An 11,293-nucleotide genomic window follows, 5' to 3' on the forward strand; every position below is an offset into this window, starting at 1 on the left:
AGAGAGAGAGAGAGAGAGAGAGAGAGAAGCAGGCTCCCGCTGAGCAAAGAGCCCGATGCGGGGCTCGATCCCAGGACACCGAGATCAGAAATCACAAGTAGGCGGAGAGTCAGGCAGAGAGAGAGAGAGAGAGAGAGAGAGAGAGAAGCAGGCTCCCGCTGAGCAAAGAGCCCGATGCGGGGCTCGATCCCAGGACACCGAGATCATGACCTGAGCCGAAGGCAGAGGCTTTAACCCACTGAGCCACCCAGGCGCCCCTTCTTAGTTCATCTTTAATCAGGTCTATCGTTAACACGGAATCAGCAGTCTGTGCCTGACTAAATTTACAGGAAGCCCCCCCGCCCCGGCCCCCTCCAAAGCGCCCACCTGTTCCAAGAGCACAACAAGCGGCATTCGCCCGAGCATTCACCCCCTTTTAAGAAGCAACCTTCTTTGCACATTACCTCCAGTAGGGTAATAGCTCCAGTGAAATCTCTTTGCGAAAGTAGTTCCTCTAGTTTCGGAATCTTCCTCCCTTTCTTCTTTCTTTTGTCGGTGTGCGGTAGGTCCCCGCCTACAGCCGGTTTGGCCCTTGAGAGCATCTGTGAAGGAAGCAACGAAGACAGCTGTGACATCGAACTCCGACCGTCAGTTTTAAACTTGGGGCGACAGCCCCAGAATCTGCAAGTCAAACTTTTACCAACGGAACCTCAGGGAAACCCGTTCAAGCTCTCGGGATCACGTATTTTACCGAAAAGGGCCGTCACCCTGCGCTTGAGCGGAACCCAACGGCTACCACACCTAATCTTCTTGATCAATTCATTCGCGCGGGCTAAGCGAGGCTTTCGCGCAGCTTCTGTCATCTCCGCCCTTCCTCGATCTGCTTTCCACCCCCGCGCGGAGACAGAGAAGCAGAGGGAAGAAAGCTGCGAGGTGTTTACAGTTGCATCCCGGTCTCCCGTGAGAACCGGCGTAAGGCGGGGAAAGCATCCTCCGCTGACACTCCTAGACTTCACCCAGACGTGTGCTGGGAACCTCCGATCTCCGGTCCTAGGTTCCACTCAAGGTTCTCCCACACTGTTCAGAGCCACTAACCATCTTGGCGTTGGTTCGGGGAGCCCCTTCCCGGGACCGACAGACAGGAGAGGCCCAGCCTCAGCGCCTCATGGCAGGCACACAGCTCTCTTCGTCTCCACGGCAACCCTGCGAGGGTGGGGTTTGGTTCGTCGACGAGAAGCACTCTCAGGAGAACCGGTGCCCGCGGCTATTTGGTTCCGCCCGACTCCGTCGCTGAAGCAGTGGAAGTTCTTCTCATGAAGGAGGAGAGGCGTCTTTCTGGGTTCTGGGAGGGAAAGTTTGTTTCTCTACTTACGGGTTTACTTTAAGAAAAAACGCATTCGAACGGCATTCCTTTTTTCAAATACGAGTTCCCTGGGAAAGTTATTTTGAAGGACCACTTCCGATTTGGACCGCGTTGGGCTCCATAGCAACACCCGGCGCTGACTGGCACATGATCCTGGGCCTCGGGACTCAGAGAAGCTTAGAAAGTATCGCTGAACCGAGGAGTTGGCGTTTCTAGGCGGGAGTTCACCAAAATACAATTCCTTATCTACCTACGTAAACATAATAAGGAACTGTAGTAAATACATGTTGATTGGACGACTTAATTTATCGACTTTATTCCTGAACCGCGTTCATGCGGTTGCAGGAGGATGAAACCATCGCATCGTGTTATGTCAGCGCTGGAAGGAATCTTAAAGGACACGCAGTGCGAACTTTGTAACGCGCCCGAACGAGAGCTCGTCCACCCGACGGGCAGCAAGCCAGGAACAACGGACACGGAGCTTCTGCAGAAGTGAAGAAAGGCTATTTATTGATGGGGCGCCACCCCGGAGAAGGAGGGAATTGATGCTCAAAAGTCCCCAGCTCCACAGTGGCTTACAAGCAGGGGTTTTTCAAAGGGCGAGAATCCAGGGTAAGGGTCTCAGGGCCTTGGGTCATGGTGGTTGATTACGGGTTAGGCCAGCTATAATATTTCCCTTCTTGATCATCTTATCCCTTCTGGCGTCTCCCAGTCTGGTTTCGGTGTGATTGTAGCGAGGTGGTCGTTCTGCTTCAGGGGCCTGGTCGTTCTGCTTTAGGGGCTTGGAACTGCGAGACATTCTGAGCAGATTGCACTGGTGATGTCATCTCTAGAGTACAAAGGCGAAAGTTCTACATCCCGTAACTTCGGCTAAGCTGCAAATTATTGTTTTTCTTCTTGCATACATGTCACATTATGTTTGTTATCTCAGGCAGAACAGTATCCCACTGACCTTTTGGGAGGCAACTTTACATTATTTCCTGAGGCAATTTTACAGGTTTCTTTAACAGTGCCTAAGGACTACATGACTCTAGTCAGAGGCAGCTGGGAGCAATATGTCTGAACTGTAGGGTCTGTCAGCGCTTGCATCCCACGTTTCACCCTGAAAATTAGCAGACTAAGGAACTAACATCTGGAGTATTCTCCCAAGTGTATAGGTTGTTGTGGCATAGCTGAATTACATCACAGACCACTCTATACAACTGGCCCTGTAGAGACTCCTATATACCGTAAGCTCAAAAAGGCCACATGGGGTTTCCTAGATTTTTTTGCATCCTCCTCATGCTCCAGCCCTTGTCTCCTACCACACATCACTTGGAGAATAAGTAAATGACTACATGCCATAATTCACTGATACATACACTCTTGTATAGGTCCTTATATTCAGAGATAGGAACATGCGTAGATTTAAGAAATGCACAAATTCACCAGCACTATACTTATATTTCTTTTGGTTCCAAATGTTAGAAATATGTCTACTTTTGGTTGATTTAAAGCAAAATTATTATTTTTTTAATTATTTTTTTAAAGAATTTATTTATTTTTTTGACAGACAAGAGATCACATGTAGGCAGAGAGGCAGGCAGAGAGAGAGGGGGAAGCAGGCTCCCTGCCCAGCAGAGGGCACGATGTGGGGCTTGATCCTAGAACCCTGGGATCATGACCTGAGCGGAAGACAGAGGCTTTAACCCGCTGAGCCACCCAGGTGCCCCTAAAGCAAAATTATTTTTAAGCTCTTCTTTAAAGAAGTCTACATATTTTTGTAATTGCTTTATTCCACTGTCATTCAAATATTGAACTCATCCTTTTAAAGCACATAATTCCCTGACTTTAAGCACAAATATTCCCTGCTTTTTGGAAGTTGAAGTTTGGCTCCTTTGCTTTTATGGAAAAGCTGCATTAGTAGTTGCTTTTGCCAACTGAAAGAAATCTGAAGAGTGTTTTCACTTTTACAAAGAAAAGGGGAACTAGCATGCAGCATTTATTTTGCATCTAGAGGGGCAGCTCACGCTTGAGCAGTGAAGAGTGGCACTGTCAGGCTCCTTTCCTGGGAACCACACTCAGCATCCCAGCAATAAGCCATCTGAGCTTTGAATTGTGTCTATAAGCATCTGTGCTTTATCTAGATTTATTCTGTGCATCTGTTGGCAAAGTATCAGAAAGGCCTGAGAGGTGATTATTTAGATCTGGCAGAACTCAAAATTTTCCCATATAAATTAATAGTAATTGCTTTTTTATATTTTAGATTTATTTATTTTAGAGGGAGAGACCCTGAGATCATGACCTGAGCCAAAGGCAGTGGCTTAACCCACTGAGCCACCCAGGCACCCTAGCACTTTTTTTTTTAAAGTCTGTTTTCACCTTTTACTTTTTTAAAAAATTTAATTTATTTTATTTTTTAAAGATTTTATTCATTTATTTGACAGAGATCACAAGTAGGCAGAGAGAGAAGAAAGGAAGCAGGCTTCCCACTGAGCAGAGAGCCCAATGTGGGGCTTGATCCCAGAACCCTGGGATCATGACCTGAGCCGAAGGCAGAGGCCCCAACCCACTGAGCCACCCAGGTGCCCAGCCTTTTACTTTTTATTTTTAAATTAAACTCTGCACCTAACATGGGGCTTGAACTTATGACCCCAAGATCAAGAGCTGCATGCTCTAGCAACTGAGCCAGCCAGGCGCCCTTTCATGTAGCATGTTTTCAAGGCTCATCCATATTATAACATGTAGTAGTACTTCACTCCTCCTGACAGCTGAATAATATTCCTTTGTATGGACTTGCCACATTTGTTTAAGCCTTCATATTATTTCAAGCACATAACACATAGTAAAGGCTTAGAACCTGGTGGTCTTGTCACTCAGTGCCTTGGGATTCAGGGCATTGCCTCAGTCATGTTCCATCCCTGGTGGACTTGTACCCAAGGAAGAAGCCAGGCCATTAAAGGTACCCACATACAGCCTAGTGCTGGGCCTCTCTTTGCCTGCCATGCACAGTCCTGCCTTGAACTTCTGTACGTGGGTGTCAGAAACCTCAGGTTGACCCGTCCACCTGTACCTACAGCCCATCCCTCCCAGTTCAGGGAACTCCCCTCTGCTTGCTCCATACCTTTGCCCTCCCCTGTCTGGCTGACTAATGCCTCCCTTGACTTCCTACATCTCCTAGAGAACATCTGTTTGCCATGGACTTTGGACATTCCACCTGACTCAGCCCTCTGATGTTTATGCACTTTTAATTTCTATGACTTAGCACAGCTGACTCATCGCTGCCTGGTGTATGTTTTGCTTCCCTCTCTGCTTGGTGTTCAAATGCTTCACGTAGCCTGATATCACGCTAATATGCCCCGGCAACTGCAGCTTTGCACTCTCCCCAGATTTAGTTCTTTGAAATGTTCACATCTACCCAGATCTTCCAGGAAGACAGCAGCAATAAACAAGTCAACAGACAAACAAAAAATCTCTCTCTCGGGCTACCTGAGTGATTTCTCACTCCCCCCCCCATCTCCTCCCAACTTCTTTCTTCTTTCCTGTCAATCCTCTAAAAAGAGCTATCTAGGGGTGCCTGGGTGGCTCAGTTGGTAGAGCGTCCAACTCTTGGTTTCTGCTCTGGTATCTGGGATCAAGCCCTGTATGGGCTCTGTACTTAGCATGGTCTACCAGAGATTCTCTCTCCCGCTCCCTCTGGCCTTCCACCCACTTGCACTCTAAATAAATAATCAAATAAATAAATCTTTAAACAACTAATAAAATGAGCTCTCTGTCTCTGTTTTTTTTAAAATAAAGATTTTTATTTATTTGACAGAGAGATCACAAGTAGGCAGAGAGAGAGAGAGAGAAGCAGGCTCCCCACAGAGCAAAGAGCCCGATGCGGGGCTCGACCCCAGGACACTGAGATCATGACCTGAGCCGAAGGCAGCGGCTTAATCCACTGAGCCACCCAGGCGCCCCTGTTTTTTTTTTTTTTAGAGAGAGAGCATGCACTTGCAAGCTTGCAGGGAGGAAAGTGATAGCCCATGAAGAGTGATGTTGACATGCCTAAATTTTTGTGGCATACAATAGATAAAAGGATTGAAAGAGTCAGAAAAGTGGGGCACCTGGCTGGCTCGGCTGGTGAAGCATGTGACTCTTGATCTCAGGGTTGTGAGTTAGAGTCCCACGTTGAATGTAAAGATTAGTTAAATAAAAGATTACTTAAATAAAAGTAAAGATTACTTTAAATAAAATCTTTAAAAAAATTCAGAGAAATAGACATTCCAGAATAGATCCATTGTGTTAGGTCAGCAGAAGACCCAGCAGATGATTAGACTCAGAGGACATTGAGGTGGAATCCCATTTATCAGGGCTACTGGGAATGCACTGGTGAGAGGGACACTAACATCACTAAGAAGCTCAGTGGTGCTTTCCCCATAGGACATGAGTGATGGAAGGAGGGGCTGTTCTAGGACTTGGCTTACTGATAGTAATGGGGATGATATGACCTTGATATAAAATACCCCCACTTGATGGCCTTTAATGGCAGAAGCCAAAGGTTTATAAATTCAGAGTGGCATCCAGTGGCCCCGACTGGTGGAGAACTTCAGAGACTTTGAACAGAATGGAATTTCTGATGACAAGGATTAATAAGCAAGACAGGGAGGAAGACAGTCATCCCAATAAAAGGTAACAATTCCTTGCCCAGTTTCCATCCCTGAATGGTGTTCACACACAGGAGCCAGTGACTAAAGACGTGGCCCCATCCCCAGGGAGAAGAACCTATAAACACTATGGCAAGAATGAACTATAATCCAATCCTTCCCCAAAGAGATCTCAACATTTATGTGGGTGACAGAACACTGGGGGAGACTGTGAAGAGTGGAGGAACCCTGATGTGACCTCCAAACTTTAAGACCAAAACATGAAGCAGGCAACCCCGTATGGTTCACAGAGTAGCATGCAGGCTAACTTGCAGACGAGGGGTCGGGCTGCTGGGGATCCGAGGCTGAGCAGCTGTTCTCTGTGAAGTTGAGGTTTAATTCACAGGTTTTATAAAGAGAGAGGATGTGAGGGAAAGCATAGCAGTAAGATCAAAGTGAATACATGAAGATGATTAACTGCTTACAGTAATTATGTTCCTGGCATCTTCTGCGCTTCAAGAGGGGGGAATTAGGTTATCGAAGTTCGTATCTCTGTTAGTGAGCTGGGGACCATGACAGATCTCCCAGTGCTCTCCGGCAGGATGTGATCACATAATGTACATCATTCTGTAGAGGGCCAGAAACAAGGGGTGCTGGAATGGCCATTGAACTGGCCTAGTTAAGATCACAGGCCACAGGTAGAGTCACTCTGGCCATAGCAGACACTGGGATGACTTTTTTTCCCCTTCTTTTTTAAAGATTTTATTTACTTGACAAAGATCACAAGTAGGCAGAGAGAAAGAGAGAAAGGGAAGCAGGCTCACCGCCGAGCAGAGAGCCCGATATGGGGCTCGATCTCAGGACCCTGAGATCATGATCTGAGCCCAAGGCAGAGGCTTAACCCACTGAGCCACCCAGGCGCCCAACACTGGGATGACTTTTGTGCACAAGATCAGAGGTCGACTGATACCTGGGGACCTCAAGGCCCCTCTGTTAGAATGGGAGCAAATGGATTCCTGAAAAGAACCAACTCGTGATGAGTCCTCTGGGCCCCTAGACTCATTGGTTGCCATTTCCCTCATCCCTAAATGTGTAGTTGGGATTGATATTCCTGGAAGTTGGACTAACCCTCACATTACTTCCTTGTCATGTAGCTTAAGAGTTATCACAGAAGGGAAGGTGAAGAGGAAGCAGCTGACACCACACCTCGCTCAACACCTCTCCCACACCAGGTTAATATGGTATCCACAAAATAGCCTGCATTCCAGGAGTGGGGGGCGGCAGAGATTAGGGCCACTCTTAAATATTGCTAAGATGAAGAAATGTTTTTGCTCTCTTATCTCTATTTAGCTGCCCAGTGTTGACCCTGCAGCAACCAGACGGACCCCAAAGAATGACTGCAGGCTACTGGGAGGAAGAAATCCCAGTCCATACCAGCTGTGCCAGGTGTGGGGTCTTAACTGGAGCAGAGCTTTGCAGCCTCAGATACATGGTTTGTGGCCATTGATATGGCAAATGTCTTCTTGCCATCCCATTCAGGGGAGAGGATCAGTAATAGTTCCTGTTCCCAGGACCCCTGGGTAGCTCAGTCAGTTAAGCTTCCAACTCCCTAGTTTCGGCTCAGGTTGTGATCTCAGGGTGGTGAGATCGAGCCCCTTGTGGGGCTCCGCACTCTGCATGGAGTCTGCTTGAAGATTCTCTCTCCTTCTGCCCCTCCCCCTGCTCACGTGTGTTCTCTCTCTCACTCAAATAAATAAATAATATATATATATTAAAAAAAAAAAATAGTTCCCATTCCCTCAGAATGGATTAACAAGCATTTGCAGTTTGCCATGGAGCTGCGTTCACTCTTCAGACCTCTGTTGTGATACAGCCTGAAGAGAACTAGAGCATTTGGACTTCCCATGTAACATCATGTTGACAGATTACATAGATGATACCATGCTGCTCAGGCAGGATGATCCTACAAGATTTGGTGACCTGCCACTTCCCCAAAGATTCTAGAAGCCTGACGGTCAGCAGCATGCTGGGACATGTCCTAAGTCAAAGACAAGTTGCTGCCTCTCCTATCCCTTCCTGGAAGGGAGGAAGCCCAAAGCCTCTTAGGAATGTTTGGATTCTTGAGGAAACACGTTCCACACCTAAGAAAACTCTTGCTGCCCACATGCTGGGTTCCATGAAAAGCCGTTGGCTCTAAGTGGACCCAGAGCAGGAAGAAGCCCCACAGTAGATCCAGGCTGTGATACAAACATCTCTTCTATTTGAACTGTATCATCTACCATAGCCTGTAATGTTGGAGGGGTCCGTGATGTAGTAAGTGTGGCATTTATAAAGTCCCAGTAGAAGAATCACCAGGTAGAGCCCTTGGGTTATGGAACAAGCTCATACCAGCTGCGGTGAAGAATTACACTCCTTCAGAAAAGCAGCTCCTAGTTTGGCACTGGGCCCTGGAAGAGATAAGAAATGATCATGGGTTCAGAGGGCATTGTCACCAGCTAGGTCCTAATGGACACGACGAGTCATAAAGTCAGGCAGGCCTAGCATTGAAGCCATCATCAGAGAAAGCTGGCCTCTCTGGGACTGAGCTCAAGCAGGACCAGAGGGCACAGGCGAGCTGCATGAGTCCATAGCCCTCATAGCCCTCCTGTCCAGTTGCTCGCTGTGCCTGGCCCGGCACCCCACTCCTAGCTTACACCTGTGATCACATGAGGAGGTCCCACATAACCAGCTAAAGGAAGAGGGGAAAAGCCCAAGTTGGAGGTTATGAATGAATCATCTCAGGATTCAGTACAAGCTGGAAATGGTGGCTGTGGTGGTGTCTCGCTTTGGGGGAGGTCTTGAGAAATAGCGGTGAAGGAAATTCTCCCCAGGGGGAGGAGCTTTGAGATGTGCGCCTAGTCATTCACTTTGTGTGGCAGGAAAATAGCCCAAGGTTAGAACAGGTATGTGGTCATGAGTCCACCCACCTGGCTGGTGGGTGGAGCATCACAATGAAAGACATTGAAGGGGTGCCTGGGTGGCTCAGTCCTTAAGCATCTGCCTGTGGCTTGGGTCATGATCTCAGGATCCTGGGATCGAGCCTGCATCAGGCTCTCTGCTCCGTGGGGAGTCTGCTTCCTCCTCTCCCAATCCCCCTGCTTGTGTTCCCTCTCTTGCTGTCAAATGAATAAAAAAAAGTCTTAAAAAAAAAAAAAAAAGACAGACCTTGGAAAATCTGAGACAAGAAAATCTGGAATAGAGGTATGTGGATGAACATGTAGGAGTGGACACAAATGGGAAGTTGTTTGTATCACATGTTGAGGCCCATGGGTAAGTATCTATTACAGAAGATGGGCCAACTAGATAAAATTATTTGGCCAGTTAATCTAGGTAACCTTTTTCTGAGCCCCTCTACCCTCACTGTTGCATATTGGCCCCTGAACAGAGAAACCATGATGGCAGAGATGGAGATGATACAAAAACCTAACAGGATGGATGGTCATTTACCAAAATATAGCTACTGCTACCATTGAATGTCTAATCTGCCAGCTGTAAAAACCAATGTGAAGCTGTATTCCTTCAGGAAACCAAGAGGATGCTTGGTGACCGGCTGACTACATGGGGCCCCTTTTCTTCTGGAAGGTCCAGCTCTCACAGATATAGACACTCTTTCTAGGTATGTGGTTGCCTTTCCTGGCTGCAGGCACTCACCGGCAACATTCTCTGGGGGCTTAAATATCACCTGATCTACACACATGCAATCCCACATAGCTTCGCATCTGACCAGAGGACACTCTTCATGGCATAGGAGTTCGTGGAGTGGGCCCATGTACATGGAGTCCACTGGTCATATTACATCCCTTACCAACCCAGAAGCTGCTGGATAGATAAAGTATTGGAATGGCCAATTAAAGATGTAGTCACAGCTCCAGCTGCAATAATGACGTTTCCCCCAGGACATCATGGTGTGTGCCTTCCATCAGACAACTTAGTATGTTGCTGTGTTTTCAACAGAAAAAATGCATAGGTTGGGAAACAAGGAATGGAATCCATGAGTGGCCCCAGTTAGCATCATTCCAATAACCCAGTGGGCTTCTCTGTCCCTACAACTCTGGGTTCTGCAGAGTTAGAGGACTTGGTCGCCAAAAGGGGCACGTTCTTACCTGGGGCACAGCAAGTTCCCATTGGACTACAAGTTATGGCTGCTACCAAGCACTCTGGCCTCCTAACGGTCAGAGACTAGCAGGTAAAACAAAGAATCCCTGCCTCATCAGAGGTCATTGACCCCATCAGCGGGAGGCTGAGCAACCATTAGACAGTGGGAACAAAGAGGATTTTGTGGGGACTCTGATGAATTTTCTGGGTTCAATTGGCACTCGTTGGCCCACCTGTGACTGTGAATGAGGACAAAAATAGTAACTGTGGCCTGAGAAGGTGCTTGGACCCCTTAGGCACTGGGACTTGGGGTACTCGCCCAGGGAAGCTAAGGTGGGAGCGAAGGATGAGGAGAATTAGAATAGATAGTTGTGGAGAGCTATGATGAGGACCAGTTGTGGCCTTGTAGCCAACTACAGTGACAGAGGCTAGAGTTCATCCCATGAAATTCCCTCTTCTAAGTTCCCTCATTGGGAGGGTGGCCTCTGAGAGCCCTGAGAGAGATGTTCCCTGATAGGGACAGAGAAATAGATCCACGCAGTATGCAAGGTAGACTAGAGTGGACATGGTGTGTCACTCAGATGCCCCCATCAAGTCAGGGCTTGTTGCCCAACTGCCAGAAGATGTGTTTAACAGAAAGCCTCCAGTTTTAGCTCCTTCAGGATCTGCTCCAGGGTTTGAGCTCAAGTCATGCACTTTTCAGTGGCCCCTGGCCATGACTGAGCAGGATTGTGGTACAAGGCTGTAGGCTTCTCTGCCCAGTGCTAGACTCCTGCTCCCAGGCAGGCTGGCCAACTTTGTCAGGCCTGTATCCTTGGCTGACTGCTCTCTGGGACAAATTCTGCTTTTCCCCTTGACTTTCTCCAGGGTTACATCCCAGGGATCATCTGTACTCTTAATTCCTTATCAGTATCTTCCTTCTGGGAAACCCAAACTGTGACAGCACGCATTTTAAAATTTCCCCAGAAGTCTCCCTTGTCCCTTCTCATGATCCCTTATATTGTTTTTCATGGATTCAAATTCAGTAAAATTTTAGACCTCTCTTCCCAAACATTTGAGCCAAACCTACCTTCTCCATTCTTCCAAAATCTTCCTTCTCCATTCTCCTATATACCCACTGCAGCATTTAACCACTGATTCCCTTATGTTTTAATATTTTTTGTATCTTCCCAAATTCTTCCCAAATAAAAGTTCTGGGGGGACAGGAGAA

General features: G+C 47.5%; 1 protein-coding gene across 2 annotated transcripts in view; it reads right to left on the reverse strand.

The window, feature by feature from the left end:
* The window catches only part of IFT56 (intraflagellar transport 56), a 44,866-nt gene extending 43,685 nt beyond the window's left edge, over positions 1-1,181 (reverse strand). For both annotated transcript variants that reach the window (XM_059396314.1, XM_059396313.1), the window contains exons 1-2: positions 1,075-1,181; positions 444-581 (exon numbers count right to left, since the gene is read on the reverse strand). In XM_059396314.1, the coding sequence (XP_059252297.1) occupies positions 444-581; positions 1,075-1,077 (141 nt within the window). In that variant the 5' untranslated portion in view covers positions 1,078-1,181. The remainder of the gene's footprint in view (positions 1-443; positions 582-1,074) is intronic.
* Between the last annotated feature and the right edge of the window lie 10,112 nt (positions 1,182-11,293).

Source organism: Mustela nigripes, chromosome 4, assembly GCF_022355385.1.
Source record: "Mustela nigripes isolate SB6536 chromosome 4, MUSNIG.SB6536, whole genome shotgun sequence".
In the NCBI taxonomy this organism is placed as follows: domain Eukaryota; kingdom Metazoa; phylum Chordata; class Mammalia; order Carnivora; family Mustelidae; genus Mustela; species Mustela nigripes.